Raw genomic sequence first — 25,024 nt, forward strand, 5'->3', positions numbered from 1 at the left:
ATGAGTTCAAACAAAACAGAGATTATACACTGCAGCACACTAGAATCACATGATGGAGCATGTGGCTGAGTCCCAAATGGAACCCTGTATCCCATATATGGGCAGAGCCGTGAGTTTAAACCAAAGGTTTGAGGTCGATAACTAGAATAGCTTGGTGGTTGTTAAACACAGAGACGTTTGGCAGGATGCTTGGAGGGTACAGACACACGGCACTGAGAAGAACACATTTGGATAGACACTGTCAAACCTTTTTATTCAACCTTAATGGGTACTAACAAATAAAATAGAAAATAAAACGGTCATTGTCCAACTTGAATCAGCATGGAAGGAAAACAGTATCAGAGATAATAAATTAGACGGTCGGCTGTAATGAGCCTGTTGTAAAAAAACAACCAAAACATCAAACTCTGTATATATGTGAACTTTAAAAATGGATTGTTTTTGTAAGGGGTCTCAACAAGCTGATTTAAAGGACTCTTGTCTCGAGGCTGGAGTGCAACAGCAGGAGGTACTGCTTCTGTACATAGTCGATTTTACAATTTTATTATTCTTCTACTTATTTTCCCTTATCTTAAAAAAGTAAAGGTAAAAAACGAGGGGATTGAAACGATGCTGTACTTCAGTGATATAAGAAGCACTTCTCCATACATGTTACCAGGGCAACCCTGGCCCCATACAACTAATGTCCAATACAGTTGACACAAGGGTTGTGATACAATATATTATTTTTTGGTCTGCACAAAAAACATTTACACAACCATTTCACTGTCTCCACAACGCTTGTGTAATTGTATATTTGTTTTGTATCACAACCGTTGAGTGTATACGGGGCCACAGATGAAGTAACGGGTGGGGGGGTGGGAGTAAGGCTTTTCCTTCATAAATCCCCTACTCCAAAACACTGCATTCCATTCCTTAAAAGGCTCAGGTACATGTATCTTTAGACATTGACATTGTTTTATATGTACAATGCTGTTGTGGTTTTCAGTTTTTCTTCTTTGATAAAACACCTGGACTGTAACTCTCCCAAATGGCACCCTATTCCCTATATAGTGCCCTTGGGGCTCTGGTCAAAACTAGTGCTCTAAATAGGGGATAGGCTGCCATTTGGAACGCAGTCCCAGAGACCCAAGAGTTGCAGGTCAAGAGCCTATAAGGGTCTAGAGTGGATAACTTGGTCACAAAACAAAAACTATCGGCACCAAAAGTGATTGAAAATGATTAGTATGCATTTTGTTTAGGCACAGTGTTTCACACCAAAATGGTCAGATGAGCGGTGTGAAGCCCACGATGACCGTTCCACTCTTGGCCAATTCTCTAAATAATTATAACATCAATGATCTGAGAAGGGGCCCTGTTTTATACTGAGGCCAGGGTCGTATTCACTAGTAACCAAACAGAAGCAAAAGGGCCAAAACGGGGAGGGACTACCTGAACATGTCCAATAAGGAACGCTTGTTTTTTGTTTTTCTGTTGCAAAACGTTTTGCTACGTTTAGCACTAATAAATACGACCCACTTTTTGCGCTCCGCTGGAAAAAACTTTATCGTATTCATGTATTACAAACCCCTGAAGAGCCTTATTACTGGTTGGAGTCTAACGCAAAACTGTGTGTAGAATCAACTTATTGGTAACAAGTTCTAAAAACGTGTTCACAGTTCAGGATGCAGTCCAATGGCTTTGAGCGAAACAGAAATGATCATTATTATTATTACTACTACACCAATGACAGTATAAATTGAGCACCAAGATGTAGCAGCAGGGAAGTGAAGTCTGTAGGTAATAACAGTAGCTAGGAGGATATTGGGATATCTAGATACAATATACAGTATTGGACGAAGGGCTGGATTCAATCCATATCGCTGAAGATCCGCGCTAACATTTTAAAGGTCATTTCCAATCGAGCTGAGATATGCAGCGAACGCGGGAACGTTGCCTTCAAATTTCAATTGAGCTGTAACGCGGATCCTCCGATATGGAACTGAAACCAGCCATTAATGCCTCTTAAAAAGAACATGTTTTTTTACGCTAGTGCAAAAGCCGTGGTTTAAGGAGCACATTCTCCACACTGAGCAGAGAGAAATGTACCGTCGTGAAGCACTGGTCCTGTTGGAATACTTCAGAAGTCCTTCCTTTCTACCTTCCTTCCTTCCTTTGAAGTAATCACAGGTGCGAATTGGTTGGATTGGTGACAGTAATTGGGTGGTAGTAACCTAACCACTTGTAAATCTGTGTTTACCTCAAAGAACCCAGGAAGGAAGGATGTGAAGTATTGGAGCGCGGCCCATGATGTGAGTTATTTAGAGCTGAGGGCGATCTTGGGCAGGGTGGAGGAGGGGAGGCGGGTGAGGGACACAGTGATGGAGGTTCTGTTTCGGGTGCTGCGTTTGGCCGGGGTGGACGTCTCACCGAGGCCCTGAAGTCCTCTCGTCCCCCTCCTCTTCTCAGCACCGCTCCTCTCCAGCACTCTCCCACACACCCTGCTCACCAGATGGTTGATTTGGTCCTGAGAGGAAGAGGAATTGGAATCGGGAGAAGAAGAATGTGGGTTGACATTGAAGAGTGGGTGTAGTAATTGACGACCTCCTACTTCCTAATAATGGAGGTCTGGACTATGAATGTATTGATGGTGTTGAGCTGAACTGCTTTCATGTTCTGAGAATTTTCACATCTCCTGGTTAAACAAGGTTACATCAAATGTTGGAAAGAATTTAGACTAGTGTGTACTGTAGTAGTGTGCTGTAGTAGTGTACTGTAGTAGTGCGTACTGTAGTAGTGTACTGTAGTAGTGTGCTGTAGTTGTGCACTTTAGTAGTGTACTGTAGTAGTGTGTAGTGTACTGAATTTGTGCACTTTAGTAGTGTGTAGTGTACTGTAGTAGTGCATAGTGTACTGTAGTGTGTAGTGTAGTGCACTGTTGTACTGTAGTAGTGTGTACTGTAGTGCACTGTAGTAGTGTGAAGTGTACTGTAGTAGTGTACTGTAGTAGTGTACTGTAGTAGTGTGTAGTGTACTGTAGCAGTGTGTAGTGTACTGTAGTAGTGTGTACTGTAGTAGTGTACTGTAGTAGTGTGTCGCGTACTGTAGTAGTGTGTTGTGTAGTGTACTGTAGTTGTGTGTAGTGTAGTATACAGTAGTAGCGTAGTGTACTGTAGTAGTGTGTAGTGTACTGTAGTACCTCGTCGTAACGGTACATCATTTTGAGGCCTCGGCAAGACTTGTGTTTCTGTACGTACAGCAGGACACACTCCAGACAGAACACCACGTTCTCACTCTCCTGAACCACCTGCAGGGACATGAGGAGCATGCCATCAGGACAGAATAAACACAACATTTTCCCTCCTGAACCACCTGCAGGGACATGAGGAGCATGCCATCAGGACATAGAATAAACACAACATTTTCCCTCCTGAACCACCTGCAGGGACATGAGGAGCATGCCATCAGGACATAGAATAAACAACATTTTCCCTCCTGAACCACCTGCAGGGACATGAGGAGCATGCCATCAGGACATAGAATAAACACAACATTATCCCTCCTGAACCACCTTCAGGGATATGAGGAGCATGCCATCAGGACATAGAATAAACTCAACATTTTCCCTCCTGAACCACCTGCAGGGACATGAGGAGCATGCCGTCAGGACATAGAATAAACACAACATTTTCCCTCCTGAACCACCTGCAGGGACATGAGGAGCATGCCATCAGGACATAGAATAAACACAACATTTTCCCTCCTGAACCACCTGCAGGGACATGAGGAGCATGCCGTCAGGACACAGAATAAACACAACATTTTCCCTCCTGAACCACCTGCAGGGACATGAGGAGCATGCCATCAGGACATAGAATAAACACAACATTTTCCCTCCTGAACCACCTGCAGGGACATGAGGAGCATGCCATCAGGACATAGAATAAACACAACATTTTCCCTCCTGAACCACCTGCAGGGACATGAGGAGCATGCCGTCAGGACATAGAATAAACACAACATTTTCCCTCCTGAACCACCTGCAGGGACATGAGGAGCATGCCATCAGGACATAGAATAAACACAACATTTTCCCTCCTGAACCACCTGCAGGGACATGAGGAGCATGCCATCAGGACATAGAATAAACACAACATTTTCCCTCCTGAACCACCTGCAGGGACATGAGGAGCATGCCATCAGGACATAGAATAAACACAACATTTTCCCTCCTGAACCACCTGCAGGGACATGAGGAGCATGCCATCAGGACAGAATAAACACAACATTTTCCCTCCTGAACCACCTGCAGGGACATGAGGAGCATGCCATCAGGACATAGAATAAACACAACATTTTCTCTCCTGAACCACCTGCAGGGACATGAGGAGCATGCCGTCAGGACATAGAATAAACACAACATTTTCCCTCCTGAACCACCTGCAGGGACATGAGGAGCATGCCATCAGGACATAGAATAAACACAACATTTTCCCTCCTGAACCACCTGCAGGGACATGAGGAGCATGCCATCAGGGCATAGAATAAACACAACATTTTCCCTCCTGAACCACCTGCAGGGACATGAGGAGCATGCCATCAGGACAGAATAAACACAACATTTTCCCTCCTGAACCACCTGCAGGGACATGAGGAGCATGCCATCAGGACATAGAATAAACACAACATTTTCCCTCCTGAACCACCTGCAGGGACATGAGGAGCATGCCATCAGGACAGAATAAACACAACATTTTCCCTCCAGGGACAATAAAGTAAGACCGGTCTTTTTACAGGACATTTACGATTGAGCTCACATCTGCAGACTTAACCATCGATGCCATCTCCACGAACATCGGGGAAATGGCCTTTCAGAAGGCTCCTTGTTGGCCGTGCAGTGCGCTTGTCGACAACGTGCCTTTGATTGAATCCCTGCCTATGTTTGTGCCCAACCTTCCCTGCCCAGTAAAGACTCACCATGGAGAGGTAGCAGAGGTGTTGGCACACCTGGCAGCGTCGGTCCGAGGGGTCGAGCCTCAGCCACTGGCGCTGGATCCTCCTGCTCTCTGACGAGGCCTGGTTGTCATGGCTACAGTAGCGGGCAACAGACCGCAGGCCGGCGTCAAACAGATCCCTGCGCTGTCTCAACTCTGTATCCCTGGAAAAGGTAGAGCAGACTGGTGTATCGTCTGTAATCAATGGCTACTGTTTCCTTTTTTTAAAGTTGTAGAAAGGGTCAATTTGCAATAGGTAACATGTACTTTTAAATGAATGATGTATAGCTATTGATTCTTGAGAGTGGTTACATTTCTCCAGCCCCATCCCACAGCTGTTTATTCAACAGGTGGTGGGGTGACTGCTTTGTCGTTTTTTGAATCCCAGATTGCCCTTTTAAGAGTAGCATTACATTCTATGTATGATGGGACTGTGATAAAATCAAATGTATTTATAAAGCCCTTCTTACATCAGCTGGTATGTCAAAGTGCTGTACAGAAACCCAGCCTAAAACCCCAAACAGCAAGCAATGCAGGTGTAGAAGCACGGTGGCTAGGAAAAACTCCCTAGAAAGGCAGGAACCTAGGAAGAAACCTAGAGAGGAACCAGGGTCTGAGGGGTGGCCAGTCCTCTTCTGGCTGTTCCGGGCGGAGATTATAACAGAACATGGCCAAGATGTTCAAATGTTCATAGATGACCAGCAGGGTCAAATAATAATAATCACAGTGGATGTCGAGGGTGCAACAGGTCAGCACCTCAGGAGTAAATGTCAGTTGGCTTTTCATAGCCGATCATTCAGAGTATCTCTACCGCTCCTGCTGTCTCTAGAGAGTTTAAAACAGCAGGTCTGGCGTCAGGTAGCACGTCTGGTGATCTACAATGATACTGTGATCTACAATGATACTGTGACCTACAATGATAATTCTGCTATTAATACTGTGATCTGGAATGATGATACTGCTATTGATACTGTGATCTACAATGATACTGTGACCTACAATGATAATTCTGCTATTAATACTGTGATCTGGAATGATAATACTGCTATTGATACTGTGATCTGGAATGATAATACTGCTATTGATACTGTGATCTGGAATGATAATACTGCTATTGATACTGTGATCTGGAATCATAATACTGCTATTGATACTGTGATCTGGAATGATAATACTGCTATTGATACTGTGATCTGGAATGATAATACTGCTATTGATACTGTGATCTGGAATCATAATACTGCTATTGATACTGTGATCTGGAATGATAATACTGCTATTGATACTGTGATCTGGAATGATAATACTGCTATTGATACTGTGATCTGGAATGATAATACTGCTATTGATACTGTGATCTGGAATGATAATACTGCTATTGATACTGTGATCTGGAATGATAATACTGCTATTGATACTGTGATCTGGAATGATAATACTGCTATTGATACTGTGATCTGGAATCATAATACTGCTATTGATACTGTGATCTGGAATGATAATACTGCTATTGATACTGTGATCTGGAATGATAATACTGCTATTGATACTGTGATCTGGAATGATAATACTGCTATTGATACTGTGATCTGGAATGATAATACTGCTATTGATACTGTGATCTGGAATGATAATACTGCTATTGATACTGTGATCTGGAATGATAATACTGCTATTGATACTGTGATCTGGAATGATAATACTGCTATTGGTTAAATAGTTAAACCCACCTGAGGTCTTTGAGAAGTGAGGTCATGGTACTCAGAATGACACCATTCTCCCGTTTAGATTCTGACATTGCGATCTGGTACAGCAACTTCTCCATGGAGAAGGACCTCTCTATGCGTCGACATTTCAGCTCCTGGGGAGGAGAGGTAAGAGATATTTCAACATTTGATATGACAGGGTCTATTGACAACATATCCCAGTTCAAATGAATGGATGTGCTCAGTTTGGTAAACCCTCGCAAATCCCTCCTTTCATGCAGTAGATGTGTAGGGAACTAAAATCCATGTGGATAACAGAATCTTTGATACTGAACTGACCAGCGGAACACCGGGTACACAGAGGCACTCTCTACCCTCAGTTTGTCCACTCTATCTGAACTGACTGACTGATAGACAGACAGACTGACTGACTGACTGACTGACTAAACTATGTGTTGACTTTGCCAGGAAGCTGGTTAAGTCAGACTTTAGAGTCTGGTTACCACCCCTTCGTGAGGAGCTTTCAGGACTGGAACTCAGTCAAACAGGCCACCCCAAGATGTACAGGAGCATGGAGAGGTACAGGACGGGTACAGGAGTTCATACTCTATGTGGTCAGACTCCTAAACGAAAATGGATTTTCGTTAATTTTAGCAAAGACATTTATATCACTTTGAAATTGTCTTGAATAACAATATATATTTTTTTTTATTGTAACAGAAAAGTAATTCAGATTTTTTTTATGGAGAACTGTGTTTAAGAATCTGTATTAATGTTGAAGACCAATACATTAATCAAACTGATCTTGCAACTTTATCTGTGAAAACAACATTGATCATGCCGATGCCAACGACTAGTAACACTATACTAAATACTACAGCAACGTTAGCATGGCAGGTAACATTATCATCCATTATGTACTGAATTAAACTATACTCTTCTTTCAACTAATAGCTTTTCCTTCAAGTATTGATACGACGGGGGGCTCCAACCTTGGCAGCCTGGTATCCCGTGTTCAGCCACTGGGGGGTGGCGAAGTGCACTGTCTCGGAGACGCTGTAGCCGCAGCACACCTTGGAGACGAACGCTGCCGGGAAACAGACGACGAACTGGCCACTCTGCTGGACGGTCCGGTGCACTTTGACCCCCGCTCGACACAGCACCTCCGGAGAAATCTGGAGGGAGGGAGGGAGAGAGCATGTATTACCTGACGACCAAGTCTACATCCCAAATGGCATCCTCTTCCAGATGTAGTGCACTACTTCCATCCTGTTCCCTATATAGTGCACTACTTACATCCTGTTCCCTATATAGTACGCTTCTTGCACCCTGTTCCCTATATAGTGCAGAACTTTTCACCAGAGCCCAGTGTGTATGTGTGTGGACAGTGTTTATGTAGTCCATGTTTATACTGTATGTGTGTGGACAGTGTTTCTGTAGTCCATGTTTGTACTGTATGTGTGGACAGTGTTTATGTAGTCCATGTTTATACTGTATGTGTGGACAGTGTTTATGTAGTCCATGTTTATACTGTATGTGTGGACAGTGTTTATGTAGTCCATGTTTGTACTGTATGTGTGTGGACAGTGTTTATGTAGTCCATGTTTGTACTGTATGTGTGGACAGTGTTTATGTAGTACATGTTTATACTGTATGTGTGGACAGTGTTTATGTAGTCCATGTTTGTACTGTATGTGTGTGGGCAGTGTTTATGTAGTCCATGCTTATACTGTATGTGTGTGGACAGTGTTTATGTAGTCCATGTTTATACTGTATGTGTGTGGACAGTGTTTATGTAGTCCATGTTTGTACTGTATGTGTGGACAGTGTTTATGTAGTCCATGTTTGTACTGTATGTGTGGACAGTGTTTATGTAGTCCATGTTTGTACTGTATGTGTGTGGACAGTGTTTATGTAGTCCATGTTTATACTGTATGTGTGGACAGTGTTTATGTAGTCCATGTTTGTACTGTATGTGTGTGGACAGTGTTTATGTAGTCCATGTTTATACTGTATGTGTGTGGACAGTGTTTCTGTAGTCCATGTTTATACTGTATGTGTGGACAGTGTTTATGTAGTCCATGTTTGTATTGTATGTGTGGACAGTGTTTATGTAGTCCATGTTTATACTGTATGTGTGGACAGTGTTTATGTAGTCCATGTTTGTACTGTATGTGTGGACAGTGTTTATGTAGTCCATGTTTGTACTGTATGTGTGTGGACAGTGTTTATGTAGTCCATGTTTATACTGTATGTGTGTGGACAGTGTTTATGTAGTCCATGTTTGTACTGTATGTGTGGACAGTGTTTATGTAGTCCATGTTTGTACTGTATGTATGGACAGTGTTTATGTAGTCCATGTTTGTACTGTATGTGTGTGGACAGTGTTTATGTAGTCCATGTTTATACTGTATGTGTGGACAGTGTTTATGTAGTCCATGTTTGTACTGTATGTGTGTGGACAGTGTTTATGTAGTCCATGTTTGTACTGTATGTGTGGACAGTGTTTATGTAGTCCATGTTTGTATTGTATGTATGGACAGTGTTTATGTAGTCCATGTTTGTACTGTATGTGTGGACAGTGTTTATGTAGTCCATGTTTGTACTGTATGTGTGTGGACAGTGTTTCTGTAGTCCATGTTTATACTGTATGTGTGGACAGTGTTTATGTAGTCCATGTTTGTACTGTATGTGTGTGGACAGTGTTTATGTAGTCCATGTTTATACTGTATGTGTGTGGACAGTGTTTATGTAGTCCATGTTTGTACTGTATCTGTGGACAGTGTTTATGTAGTCCATGTTTGTACTGTATGTGTGTGGACAGTGTTTATGTAGTCCATGTTTGTACTGTATGTGTGGACAGTGTTTATGTAGTCCATGTTTGTACTGTATGTGTGTGGACAGTGTTTATGTAGTCCATGTTTATACTGTATGTGTGGACAGTGTTTATGTAGTCCATGTTTGTATTGTATGTGTGGACAGTGTTTATGTAGTCCATGTTTATACTGTATGTGTGGACAGTGTTTATGTAGTCCATGTTTATACTGTATGTGTGGACAGTGTTTATGTAGTACATGTTTATACTGTATGTGTGGACAGTGTTTATGTAGTCCATGTTTGTACTGTATGTGTGTGGACAGTGTTTATGTAGTCCATGTTTGTACTGTATGTGTGGACAGTGTTTATGTAGTACATGTTTATACTGTATGTGTGGACAGTGTTTATGTAGTCCATGTTTGTACTGTATGTGTGTGGGCAGTGTTTATGTAGTCCATGTTTGTACTGTATGTGTGGACAGTGTTTATGTAGTCCATGTTTATACTGTATGTGTGTGGACAGTGTTTATGTAGTCCATGTTTGTACTGTATGTGTGTGGGCAGTGTTTATGTAGTCCATGCTTATACTGTATGTGTGTGGACAGTGTTTATGTAGTCCATGTTTATACTGTATGTGTGTGGACAGTGTTTATGTAGTCCATGTTTGTACTGTATGTGTGGACAGTGTTTATGTAGTCCATGTTTGTACTGTATGTGTGGACAGTGTTTATGTAGTCCATGTTTGTACTGTATGTGTGTGGACAGTGTTTCTGTAGTCCATGTTTATACTGTATGTGTGTGGACAGTGTTTCTGTAGTCCATGTTTATACTGTATGTGTGGACAGTGTTTATGTAGTCCATGTTTGTATTGTATGTGTGGACAGTGTTTATGTAGTCCATGTTTATACTGTATGTGTGGACAGTGTTTATGTAGTCCATGTTTGTATTGTATGTGTGGACAGTGTTTATGTAGTCCATGTTTATACTGTATGTGTGTGGACAGTGTTTCTGTAGTCCATGTTTATTACTGTATTGTGTGGACAGTGGTTTATGTAGTCCATGTTTATACTGTATGTGTGTGTGGACAGTGTTTATGTAGTGCATGTTTTACTGTATGTGTGGACAGTGTTTATGTAGTCCATGTTGTACTGTATGTGTGGACAGTGTTTATGTAGTCCATGTTTACTGTATTGTGGACAGTGTTAAGTCCATGTTTTGTACTGTATGTGTGGACAGTGTTTATGTAGTCCATGTTTGTATTGTATGTGTGTGACAGTTGTTTATGTAGTCCATGTTTGTACTGTATGTGTGTGGACAGTGTTTATGTAGTCCATGTTTGTACTGTATGTGTGTGGACAGTGTTTATGTAGTCCATGTTTGTACTGTATGTATGGACAGTGTTTATGTAGTCCATGTTTGTACTGTATGGTGTGGACAGTGTTTATGTAGTCCATGTTTGTACTGTATGTGTGGACAGTGTTTATGTAGTCCATGTTTGTACTGTATGTGTGTGGACAGTGTTTTATGTAGTCCATGTTTATACTGTATGTGTGTGGACAGTGTTTATGTAGTCCATGTTTGTACTGTATGTGTGTGGACAGTGTTTATGTAGTCCATGTTTGTACTGTATGTGTGGACAGTGTTTATGTAGTCCATGTTTGTACTGTATGTGTGTGGACAGTGTTTATGTAGTCCATGTTTGTACTGTATGTGTGGACAGTGTTTATGTAGTCCATGTTTGTACTGTATGTGTTGTTGACAGTGTTTATGTAGTCCATGTTTGTACTGTATGTGTGGACAGTGTTTATGTAGTCCATGTTTGTACTGTATGTGTGTGGACAGTGTTTATGTAGTCCATGTTTGTACTGTATGTGTGGACAGTGTTTATGTAGTCCATGTTTGTACTGTATGGTGTGGACAGTGTTTATGTAGTCCATGTTTGTACTGTATGTGTGGACAGTGTTTATGTAGTCCATGTTTGTACTGTATGTGTGTGGACAGTGTTTATGTAGTCCATGTTTATACTGTAGTGTGTGGACAGTGTTTATGTAGTCCATGTTGTACTGTATGTGTGGACAGTGTTTATGTAGTCCATGTTTATACTGTATGTGTGGACAGTGTTTATGTAGTCCATGTTTATACTGTATGTGTGGACAGTGTTTATGTAGTCCATGTTTGTACTGTATGTGTGGACAGTGTTTATGTAGTCCATGTTTACTGTATGTGTGGACAGTGTTTATGTAGTCCATGTTTATACTGTATGTGTGGACAGTGTTTATGTAGTCCATGTTTATACTGTATGTGTGTGGACAGTGTTTATGTAGTCCATGTTTGTACTGTATGTGTGGACAGTGTTTATGTAGTCCATGTTTTACTGTATGTGTGGACAGTGTTTATGTAGTCCATGTTTGTACTGTATGTGTGGACAGTGTTTATGTAGTCCATGTTTATACTGTATGTGTGGACAGTGTTATGTAGTCCATGTTTATACTGTATGTGTGGACAGTGTTTATGTAGTCCATGTTTGTACTGTATGTGTGTGGACAGTGTTTATGTAGTCCATGTTTGTACTGTATGTGTGGACAGTGTTTATGTAGTCCATGTTTGTACTGTATGTGTGGACAGTGTTTATGTAGTCCATGTTTGTACTGTATGTGTGGACAGTGTTTATGTAGTCCATGTTTATACTGTATGTGTGGACAGTGTTTATGTAGTCCATGTTTATACTGTATGTGTGGACAGTGTTTATGTAGTCCATGTTTATACTGTATGTGTGGACAGTGTTTTCAATGTTTTAGTCCAGTGTTATGTAGTCATGTTAATGTATGTGTGACAGTGTTTATGTAGTCCATGTTTATACTGTATGTGTGGACAGTGTTTATGTAGTCCATGTTGTACTGTATGTGTGGACAGTGTTTATGTAGTCCATGTTTATACTGTATGTGTGGACAGTGTTTATGTAGTCCATGTTTATACTGTATGTGTGGACAGTGTTTATGTAGTCCATGTTGTACTGTATGTGTGTGGACAGTGTTTATGTAGTCCATGTTTGTACTGTATGTTGGACAGTGTTTATGTAGTCCATGTTTGTACTGTATGTGTGGACAGTGTTTATGTAGTCCATGTTTATACTGTATGTGTGGACAGTGTTTATGTAGTCCATGTTTGTACTGTATGTGTGGACAGTGTTTATGTAGTCCATGTTTGTACTGTATGTGTGGGACAGTGTTTATGTAGTCCATGTTTATACTGTATGTGTGTGGACCAGTGTTTATGTAGTCCATGTTTGTACTGTATGTGTGTGGACAGTGTTTATGTAGTCCATGTTTGTACTGTATGTGTGTGGACAGTGTTTATGTAGTCCATGTTTGTACTGTATGTGTGGACAGTGTTTATGTAGTCCATGTTTGTACTGTATGTGTGTGGACAGTGTTTATGTAGTCCATGTTTGTACTGTATGTGTGGACAGTGTTTATGTAGTCCATGTTTGTACTGTATGTTGTGGACAGTGTTTATGTAGTCCATGTTGTACTGTATGTGTGTGGACAGTGTTTATGTAGTCCATGTTTGTACTGTATGTGTGTGGACAGTGTTTATGTAGTCCATGTTTGTATGTATGTGTGTGGACAGTGTTTATGTAGTCCATGTTTATACTGTATATGTGTGGACAGTGTTTATGTAGTCCATGTTTGTACTGTATGTGTGTGGACAGTGTTTATGTAGTCCATGTTTATACTGTATTGTGTGGACAGTGTTTATGTAGTCCATGTTTGTACTGTATATGTGTGACAGTGTTTATGTAGTCCATGTTTGTACTGTATGGGTGGGACAGTGTTTATGTAGTCCATGTTTATACTGTATGTGTGTGGACAGTGTTTATGTAGTCCATGTTGTACTGTATGTGTGTGGACAGTGTTTATGTAGTCCATGTTTGTACTGTATGTGTGTGGACAGTGTTTATGTAGTCCATGTTTAGTACTGTATGTGTGTGGACAGTGTTTATGTAGTCCATGTTTGTACTGTATGTGTGGACAGTGTTTATGTAGTCCATGTTTGTACTGTATGTGTGGACAGTGTTTATGTAGTCCATGTTTGTACTGTATGTGTGGACAGTGTTTCTGTAGTCCATGTTTATACTGTATGTGTGTGGACAGTGTTTCTGTAGTCCATGTTTATACTGTATGTGTGGACAGTGTTATGTAGTCCATGTTTATACTGTATGTGTGGACAGTGTTTATGTAGTCCATGTTTATACTGTATGTGTGGACAGTGTTTATGTAGTCCATGTTTATACTGTATGTGTGGACAGTGTTTATGTAGTCCATGTTTATACTGTATGTGTGGACAGTGTTTATGTAGTCCATGTTTATACTGTATGTGTGGACAGTGTTTATGTAGTCCATGTTTATACTGTATGTGTGGACAGTGTTTATGTAGTCCATGTTTATACTGTATGTGTGGACAGTGTTTATGTAGTCCATGTTTATACTGTATGTGTGGACAGTGTTTATGTAGTCCATGTTTATACTGTATGTGTGGACAGTGTTTATGTAGTCCATGTTTATACTGTATGTGTGGACAGTGTTTATGTAGTCCATGTTTATACTGTATGTGTGTGGACAGTGTTTATGTAGTCCATGTTTATACTGTATGTGTGTGGACAGTGTTTATGTAGTCCATGTTTATACTGTATGTGTGTGGACCGTGTTTATGTAGTCCATGTTTGTACTGTATGTGTGGACAGTGTTTATGTAGTCCATGTTTATACTGTATGTGTGGACAGTGTTTATGTAGTCCATGTTTATACTGTATGTGTGTGGGCAGTGTTTATGTAGTCCATGTTTGTACTGTATGTGTGTGGACAGTGTTTATGTAGTCCATGTTTATACTGTATGTGTGGACAGTGTTTATGTAGTCCATGTTTGTGCTGTATGTGATACTGTGTTTATGTAGTCCATGTTTGTACTGTATGTGATACTGTGTTTCTGTAGTCCATGTTTATACTGTATGTGATACTGTGTATCTGTAGTACATGTTTATACTGTATGTGATACTGTGTATTCTGTAGTACATGTTTATACTGTATGTGATACTGTGTATCCTGTAGTCCATGTTTATACTGTATGTGATACTGTGTTTCTGTAGTACATGTTTATACTGTATGTGATACTGTGTTTATGTAGTACATGTTTGTACTGTATGTGATACTGTGTTTATGTAGTACATGTTTATACTGTATGTGATACTGTGTTTATATAGTACATGTTTATACTGTATGTGATACTGTGTTTCTGTAGTACATGTTTATACTGTATGTGATACTGTGTTTATGTAGTCCATGTTTATACTGTATGTGTGTGGACAGTGTTTATGTAGTACATGTTTATACTGTATGTGATACTGTGTATCCTGTAGTACATGTTTATACTGTATGTGATACTGTGTTTCTGTAGTCCATGTTTATACTGTATGTGATACTGTGTATCCTGTAGTACATGTTTATACTGTATGTGATACTGTGTTTATGTAGTCCATGTTTGTACTGTATGTGATACTGTGTATCCTGTAGTACATGTTTATACTGTATGTGATACTGTGTTTATGTAGTCCATGTATGTACTGTATGTGTGGACAGTGTTTATGTAGTACATGTTTATACTGTATGTGTGGACAGTGTTTATGTAGTCCATGTTTATACTGTATGTGATACTGTCTTTATGTAGTCCATGTTTGTACTGTATGTGATACTGTGTATTCTGTAGTCCATGTTTATACTGTATGTGATACTGTGTATCCTGCAGTCTCACCATGATGTTGTTCTCCAACATCTCCAGTCCTGGGGTTCCATTAGCATGCAGTAGTGTGTGAACCACCTTGTCCAGCTTCACCTTCTCCTCAGCAGGAATACAGTACCTAGACCCCGGGTCACATGGGTTATTAGGATCTAATTGTGTACCACTATATGATAACATGTTGGAGTTAGTGGACACATGTCATAGTACTAGTAAATAATAATAATATCCTTGTCTGGCAGTGAAACTTTATTTTTATTGTAGTTTTATAGCATTTTATTTGAGCTTAACAATTACATTGAGGGGAATTTTATAAGGGGAAAGATTTGCTTTTGGAATTTTTGAAATATTTTCAATATTATTCATTTCCATGTTGGCTCTATACCCGGAAATGCCATTGTCTGGAGAAAAGGATCCCAACTTCAAACTCTCCAAAATTATATTATATATATTTTTTTTAACTGGCAATAATGAATATTAACTGAAAAAGGATCTTGTGTAGTTATTTGCAATAGCCCTTATCTCGAAACTGTGATTCCTAAAAGATGTGTCTGGAGATTTGTTCAACTCAAATCAGGAATGAGCAGGGACAGCTCTACCATAATGACCTCTTCATGTTCTCATTACATGTAGTGCAACAAGACCGCTCATAGTCTGGAAAGTTCTCCACTATCTGATATATTTTAAACAAACAATATAGAAATCACCACGGTCAAAACCCTAAAAAAGATTTTTGTCTAACGTCAACTCCGTCAGAGTGCAGAAAGAATCATTTAATATATTTTACAAATTTAAAATACTTTGAGGCAAAAATGTCTGTTTTGAGTATCTGTTGTCAACTCTGTTACTGATGGCTAAACCCCATAAGAACTTTTTTATTTTTATTATTATAAAAATATATTTTAATCACTCTTCTGCAACACATGCTTAAACTATTGACATATTTGCTATGATAGATCTCAGGGATCCTTTTTCCTTTATAAATGTTGTTTTATGTTCTGAATCTAGAAAAACATGCCAAAACGCTAACAAAATGTTTTATGTTCTGAATCTAGAAAAACATGCCAAAATGCTAACAAAATCAGTCCTGGAGCATTATATAGCGTTATAAAATGAAACAAAAATACGTTTGGAGATTTGTATTTCATATTTGAATAATGTAATGAAAAAGAAAAAAGTTTATATTGTCCGGTCTTTCAAGAATTCCTGATATATATATATATATATATATTATAAACTGGGTGGTTCGAGCCCTGAATGCTGATTGGCTGACAGCCGTGGAATATCAGACCGTATACCACGGGTATGACAAAACATTTTACTGTTCTAATTACGTTGCTAACCAGTTTATAATATCAATAAGGCAATGCGTCGTGCCTAAGAACAGCCCTTAGCCGTGGTATATTGGCCATATACCACACCCTCTCGTGCCTTATTGCTTAAATATATACCATTTAGCAGATGCTTTTATCCAATAGAGACTTACAGTCATGCTGCATACATTTTACATATGGATGTCCCAGAGAATCAAACCCACTATCCTGGTGTTGTGAGCGCCATGCTCTACCTACTGAGCCATACAGCGTTTCCTTCATACTGTACTGACCACGCTCAGGGAGTTCTATTAAATCAATCTCCATTAGTTCTATTTCATCAGGCTTGACTAACTGATGCTGAGCTCGTTCTCCATTGGTTGTGGCAGGTGGTGAACCTGAGTGACCGTAGGATTAAACTGGGAGAGGGCAGTGAGCGGTGAACCACTTCTTACCAAATGCAGTCAGCACCAGTGTGTAAGTAATCAATGTATGGAAGGCGATGATGGTCTCGCGACCAGCATGAGGTAGAGAAGACCATGCCGATGTTCAGCCAAGGAATGGTCACTCCTGTAGAACCACAAAGGAAGACATAGTAGACTGTCAAGCTTTTCTAGTCAGTTCAAGTTCACTTAATACATAGCAGAATGCAATTGAATTGTATCACCAAAAATTAGGATATACTGTATAAAACAAAAAAACTAGAGCAACATACTTTCAAGGAAGTGTTGTAGTTAAGCTGATGGGAGTCCTTCAGTTCACTCTGCAGCTACTTACAACTGTCTGTATTACAATACACTTGACTGTCATCCTGTGTAAAAGGAGAGGGTCATAGGTATAGATGATTACCTGGCACAGCACCAAGATGGCGTAAGATGGATCCTGAATTATTGGGAAGGACTGTAAGGTTCCATCCATGTCTTGAGTGGAGACAAGAGAACAGAACACATATTTTATGTATGTCCTGTGGCGGATGAATCAGAATTAGTTGGGTAACATAGATAATTAAGATGTCTTATCTGCATAATATGCTTATGTGATATACTTGTTATTAGAATGTATCCCTTTGGACTCTGGTGTTGGCAGTTGCACTTCTTCCCTCAGCTGGGGCTCAGTCACTTGGGGCCCAGAGAGGGGAGAGGTCAGGCTTGTCTTTTACATGTCTCTGGTGCTATGCAGAATATCAGAAAGGGAAGAGGACAGGATGGAACATTGTCTTCATATGTGAATGTGTCTTTACCTATTCTTAAACCATGTGAAGGGATGGCGTGATTAATGGGGAACCAATTACTTGTCTTCACAATGTCTGCACAGGTCACTCCCTCCTTTGGCATTGGGGGGAGGTGTATGGCAGTGTATGGAACCATTGTATGTCCTCTCTGATGTTGCACATATCCTGGGATAGTGTATGACCTAGAGACTCACTCCCCTCAGTGAGCTTGTCCAGGAGTGGGGTCAAGAAGGGGTTTTACTTGAGATGGGAGTATCTAGAGTTGACAATTGAGTTATGCCATTGGATGAGCTAATGTTTCTGTTCTATACCGTACCAGGAAGAGACGGTTCCAGTTTGGAGTAGAAGGGCCAGACACTGGTCTGTACAAGGAAAACTGTTGACATAGCAGATGCTATCTGCTATGTATTATAGATATCTTTCATACAAATCTTAACCTTGTGACCATTCTATGTATCTGTTGTTCGTCATGTAGGTTGAGAGGGGTGTATCTTGGCTATAAAAGATCTTTGTACTTTTGTGTTGTCACTCTCAACGGTTCATTAGAAATAGGGAATCGTTGAAAGTCAGTGCTATTGCAAATCTCTTAGTATTAAAGATGTAGTTTAAATATAACTCGGACTGGTGTGTGAAGTTTGTTTCTCCTCATTTGGTAAAACAGAAATTAACCACCACAGTCCTTACAGAGTTGTAAAATTCCCCCTAACTTTCCAAAAATTCCCAGGTTCTCCAGAAATCCCAGTTGGAAGATTCCAGGAATCAGGAGGGAATAAGCAGGAAATTCAAAATCCTCCATTCATGTGATAGGATAATGCTGTTAGGCCCTTACTTTGAAAACGTCTCAGACTTTCCAACTGGGAAGCCACTCCCATGAGTTTTAGTGTCCACTTTCCCACAGTGCACTGCAACATGACATTCCCTCTGCTCCACGATGTTCCAGTACTCCTGCTGCAATCACAGACAGAAACATTATTGCATTAATGTAGATGAAAAAACAAGTAGTGACAGTAGATCACACAGTGGGATGACTGACAAGAAAGACAAAAGGAGAGAAGAAATATGTCAATTACCTGATCAGTCATCTCCATTCTACTTATGTTCCCAGTGAATTATACTACTTATGGTCCCAGTGAATTAAACTACTTATGGTCCCAGTGAATTATACTACTTATGGTCCCAGTGAATTATACTACTTATGGTCCCAGTGAGTTATACTACTTATGGTCCCAGTGAATTATACTACTTATGGTCCCAGTGAAGCATACTACTTATGGTCCCAGTGAATTATACTACTTATGGTCCCAGTGAATTATACTACTTATGGTCCCAGTGAATTATACTACTTATTCATTATGACTATATGGTTGCGTCCCAAATAGCAGGGCCCTGACCAAAAGTAGTGCACTAAGAGCCGATTCAGACTTGAAATAAGTAGACTTAACATGGATTTATGTCAATAAGTCAAATTTGTATTTTTTTTAAATTTAAGTCCATGTTAAGTCAACTTCTCTGAAACCTGAATAGGGCCTTAAGTAGCGAAACCTACGTAGCAGGTATATAACAGTTTGGGATATGTAGACCTTACCTCCACCTCAGCCGTCCCAGGCTCCTTGTTGAAACACATGTTCATAGTATTCCTGGCTGTCCTGTAGAACGTAGTGAGAGAAACCGACTTCCCCTGTCATAGAGAAACACAAAGAGGGGGAGGGGTAAGACCTTATGGTCCCTTTCAAGTTCCCTGATATACAGTCAATGTAAAGATTATCACAGCAAATCATGAACACAAACAAAGAGTGTACGAGTTTATGGACTGAGGTGTTTTGATATACTGCCAAACGAATGACACAAAAACACAACCAAAGAGACTAGTAAGACCATACAGGAAGTAGTCTTTTAAGTCCCTTGATACTGTCTCCGTCCCCAATGACATCCTACTTCTGAACAGGCTCTGGTCAAAAGTAGTGCATTAGAAAATGGAAAAGGAATGTGATTTGGGACGTAGACCACTGTCAATGTAACGATTATCACAGCCAATCAGATGGGAGTGTTAGTTGAACAGCCAGACAAAAACAAAAAGCTTTTCTCTGAGAGGGTGAAAACTACATGATACATGTGGATGTCACTGTGCTGCATGACATCATCTTCCTTCCTCTCCCCGCTGCTGCTGCCTGCCTCAGCACATTCTGAAGGGGAGTCTTCCATCCAGACGCTTTTCTCAGGTTGCCTCCCATATGGCTAACTATTCCCTTATATAGAGTACTACTTTCGATCAGAGCCCTAAGGGCCCTGGTTAAAAGTAGCGCACTAGACAGGGAATTGGGCACCATTTGGGACATAAGCTCAGATACATGACAGACAGCCGGGCAGGGACAGCCTGTATGAATGTGCCAGGAAAATCCCTGGTTGGTTGGACTACAGTCAGTCACTGTAAGCTTTCCACATGTGTGGAGGAGATTACTGTATTTCTTATTATGGCCCAATATATTGATTTCATATGGGCCCAGCTATGCTGACATTCACAGACAGAATACTCCCTACGAGCCAGGTTTAAAAAGTAGGAAGTCAAACTGAGAGATGAAACGCTATAAGTAACTGATATTACAGAAGAACTAACTGATACTACAGGAGAACTGTAACTGATATTACAGGAGAACTAACTGATACTACAGGAGAACTGACTGATACTACAGGAGAACTAACTGATACTACAGGAGAACTGACTGATACTACAGGAGAACTGACTGATACTACAGGAGAACTTACTGATACTACAGGAGAACTAACTGATACTACAGGAGAACTGACTGATACTACAGGAGAACTGTAACTGATACTACAGGAGAACTAACTGATACTACAGGAGAACTGACTGATACTACAGGAGAACTGACTGATACTACAGGAGAACTGATATTACAGGAGAACTAACTGATACTACAGGAGAACTGACTGATACTACAGGAGAACTGTAACTGATATTACAGGAGAACTGACTGATACTACAGGAGAACTGACTCATACTACAGGAGAACTAACTGATACTACAGGAGAACTAACTGATACTACAGGAGAACTGTAACTGATACTACAGGAGAACTGACTGATACTACAGGAGAACTGTAACTGATACTACAGGAGAACTAACTGATACTACAGGAGAACTGTAACTGATATTACAGGAGAACTAACTGATACTACAGGATAACTGACTGATACTACAGGAGAACTGTAACTGATATTACAGGAGAACTAACTGATACTACAGGAGAACTGTAACTGATACTACAGGAGAACTGACTGATATTACAGGAGAACTAACTGATACTACAGGAGAACTAACTGATACTACAGGAGAACTGTAACTGATACTACAGGAGAACTGACTCATTCTACAGGAGAACTAACTGATACTACAGGAGAACTAACTGATACTACAGGAGAACTGTAACTGATACTACAGGAGAACTAACTGATACTACAGGAGAACTGTAACTGATATTACAGGAGAACTGACTGATACTACAGGAGAACTGACTGATACTACAGGAGAACTGACTGATTCTACAGGATAATTAACTGATACTACAGGACAACTAACTGATACTACAGGAGAACTGACTCATACTACAGGAGAACTAACTGATACTACAGGAGAACTAACTGATACTACAGGAGAACTAACTGATACTACAGGAGAACTGACTCATACTACAGGAGAACTGACTGATACTACAGGAGAACTAACTAACTGATACTACAGGAGAACTGACTCATACTACAGGAGAACTAACTGATACTACAGGAGAACTAACTGATACTACAGGAGAACTTACTGATACTACAGGAGAACTGACTGATACTACAGGAGAACTGTAACTGATACTACAGGAGAACTAACTGATACTACAGGAGAACTAACTGATTCTACAGGAGAACTGTAACTGATTCTACAGGAGAATTAACTGATTCTACAGGAGAACTAACTGATACTACAGGAGAACTAACTGATACTACAGAAGAACTGACTGATACTACAGGAGAACTGACTGATACTACAGGAGAACTGACTGATACTACAGGAGAACTGACTGATACTACAGGAGAACTAACTGATACTACAGGAGAACTGTAACTGATACTACAGGATAACTGACTGATACTACAGGAGAACTGTAACTGATATTACAGGAGAACTGTAACTGATACTACAGGAGAACTGACTGATACTACAGGAGAACTAACTGATACTACAGGAGAACTGACTGATACTACAGGAGAACTAACTGATACTACAGGAGAACTGTAACTGATACTACAGGATAACTGACTGATACTACAGGAGAACTGTAACTGATATTACAGGAGAACTGTAACTGATACTACAGGAGAACTGTAACTGATACTACAGGATAACTGACTGATACTACAGGAGAACTGACTGATTCTACAGGAGAACTGTAACGGATACTACAGGAGAACTAACTGATACTACAGGAGAACTAACTGATACTACAGGAGAACTGACTGATACTACAGGAGAACTGACTGATACTACAGGAGAACTGACTGATACTACAGGAGAACTGACTGATACTACAGGAGAACTGACTGATACTACAGGAGAACTAACTGATACTACAGGAGAACTGTAACTGATACTACAGGAGAACTGTAACTGACACTACTGATAAGAGAACTGTGAACAACAGAAGATCATCATGGAGCATCAAGACAGAAATACTGGCAGTGATAAGTTGACATGGGGTGACGTGTTGTCAAAATGAGGTGTGTGTGTGTCTGATCGTGTGTGTGGCCTCTGTGCTTGCAGATGAGCAATGACCTATATTAGATGTGAGAGCAACTGAACCAGGGATATTGTAGTTCTGCCTCCAGGCACTAACAGCTATACACACTGTATTGACAGTGCTGCACTGTATTCAATCTGCCCACACACAGCTACCACAGAGCTCATTAACCAATAGACTTAACCAATAATATTTACACAAGCATTGTGCATTTTGTAGTGCCTCCACTATGCTTGGGTAATTATTTTTGTCCAGAAAAACTGTCCGTTGTATCACATTTGTTGTACCAAATGTGTTGTACATCAGTTGTTCAACCTGAGTGTGTACAGGGCCAGAGAAAGGGGCTAACATGACCTACCCTGTATATACACTTGTGCTGGTCACTAAGAAACTCTTTCTCCTCCTCTGCTCCTCCTCTTCCTCCTTTCTTCTCCTGAGAGAACAGTCTCCTCCTGCTGGACCTCAGCCACATGTCCTTCTCCTGTTTCTTCCCCTCTTTCGCTCCTTCCTCCAGGTTCCTGGGCAGGCCGTTCCTCCGGATCACCCCGTTTACCAGGCCATTCTTGGGCTCACAGCGGGGCAGCTGGAGCAGGCTCTGTTGGGAGTCATCTGAGTGGCCCTCCAGGGGCCCTTTCTTCTTCTCCAGCCTCCCCTTCTCCTCCAGCACCTCCCTCTCCAGGCGGATGCGCTCAGCGGGGTCCAGGGAGTCGTAGGACAGTAGGTACTGACAATAGGCCTCCTGCAGCTTGGCCAGACGATCCTGTGGTCGGGTGGTAGGATATTATTACGTTGCAGTTGACAGTTGACAGGGAGGGCAGTGTTAACATCAAATGTCAAAGTGCTGTACTTAGCTATGCAGCTAGCTGGGCTGGCTGTTGGTTTTCATCAGAAGTCAATCTCAAATAAAAAAGTAGGATGAAAACAAAATGACCCACTTCAGTGTAGATGAAACACTACAAGACACAGATGCTGGAAGGAATTGTTTGTTACAGAACAGCATCATGGTCAACACGAGGCTGAATACCAAATGGCCCCCTATTCCCTATATAGTAGGCCAGAGCCTTATGGGCCCTGGTCAAAAGCAGTCTACTGTATAGAGAATATGGTGCCATTTATGCAGCCTTGAAGCAGTACAGTACCTGTGCAGTCTTGGGGATACGGAGCTGGTCGGCTAGCTTATTCCATTTCTTCATGTCGCTGACCTGCTGCATGCCGCCCATGTCGTTGATGAGCTGAAAGAACCGGGCCAGGTCCAACTCACATCCTCCTGGCAGGGAGGGAGGGAGAGGGAGCATATGGAGGAAGAGGAGGGAGTAAAGGAGAGAGAGGGAGGATATGGAGGAAGAGGGAGTGAAGGAGGGTGAGAGGGAGGGAGTGAAGGAGGGAGAGAGGGAGGGAGGTTAGGGGGGGAGTGAAAGAGGGTGAGAGGGAGGAGGATAAGGAGGAAGAGGAGAGAGTGAAGGAGAGAGAGAGGGAGGGAGGATAGGGAGGGAGTGAAGGAGGGAGAGAGGGAGGGAGGATAGGGAGGGAGGGGGGAGGGAAGGAGTGAAGAAGGGTGAGAGGGAGGGAGGTTAGGGAGGGAGTGAAGGAGTGAAGGAGGGAGAGAGGGAGGGAGGTTAGGGGGGGAGTGAAAGAGGGTGAGAGGAGGATAAGGAGGAAGAGGAGAGAGTGAAGGAGAGAGAGAGGGAGGGAGGATAGGGAGGGAGTGAAGGAGGGAGAGAGGGAGGGAGGATAGGGAGGGAGGGGGGAGGGAGTGAAGAAGGGTGAGAGGGAGGGAGGTTAGGGAGGGAGTGAAGGAGGGAGCGAGGGAGGATAAGGAGGAAGAGAAGGGAGTGAAGGAGGGTGAGAGGGAGGGAGGTTAGGGAGGGAGTGAAGGAGGGAGCGAGGGAGGGAGGATAAGGAGGAAGAGAAGGGAGTGAAGAAGAGAGAGAGAGGGAGGATAGGGAGGGAGTGAAAAAGGGAGAGGGAGGGAGTGAAGGAGGGAGAGAGGGAGGATAAGGAGGAAGAGAAGGGAGTGAAGGAGAGAGAGAGGGAGGGAGGATAGGGAAGGAGTGAAAGAGGGTGAGAGGGAGGATGAGGAGGGAGTGAAGGAGAGAGAGAGGGAGGGAGGATAGGGAGGGAGTGAAAAAGGGAGAGAGGGAGTGAAGGAGGGAGAGAGGATAGGGAGGGAAGGAGAGAGGGAGGGAGTGAAGAAGGGTGAGAGGGAGGGAGGATAGGGAGGGAGTGAAGGAGGGAGTGAGGGAGATTAAGGAGGAAGAGAAGGGAGTGAAGGAGGGTGAGACAGAACACAGAACAAGGAGGTTAAAACAACGTTCTTTAATCCTGGTTCTGTGAAACCACATGGCTTAATAATGATTGGTTGATTTGTTGTATTAGTACCGGGCTGTT

The 25,024-nt window shown here is 41.5% G+C and overlaps 1 protein-coding gene across 1 annotated transcript in view; it reads right to left on the reverse strand.

The window, feature by feature from the left end:
• Positions 1-226: 226 nt before the first annotated feature.
• LOC115187632 (protein Jumonji-like) overlaps positions 227-25,024 on the reverse strand; it is a 112,074-nt gene continuing 87,276 nt past the window's right edge. The window contains 12 exon segments of the mRNA XM_029746603.1: positions 227-2,506; positions 3,179-3,286; positions 4,957-5,137; positions 6,704-6,834; positions 7,672-7,854; positions 15,303-15,408; positions 17,056-17,170; positions 17,450-17,520; positions 18,661-18,779; positions 19,417-19,509; positions 22,995-23,396; positions 23,776-23,903. Of these exon segments, the coding sequence (XP_029602463.1) occupies positions 2,297-2,506; positions 3,179-3,286; positions 4,957-5,137; positions 6,704-6,834; positions 7,672-7,854; positions 15,303-15,408; positions 17,056-17,170; positions 17,450-17,520; positions 18,661-18,779; positions 19,417-19,509; positions 22,995-23,396; positions 23,776-23,903 (1,847 nt within the window). The 3' untranslated portion in view covers positions 227-2,296.

Source organism: Salmo trutta, unplaced genomic scaffold (assembly GCF_901001165.1).
Source record: "Salmo trutta unplaced genomic scaffold, fSalTru1.1, whole genome shotgun sequence".
Taxonomy (NCBI): Eukaryota; Metazoa; Chordata; class Actinopteri; order Salmoniformes; family Salmonidae; genus Salmo; species Salmo trutta.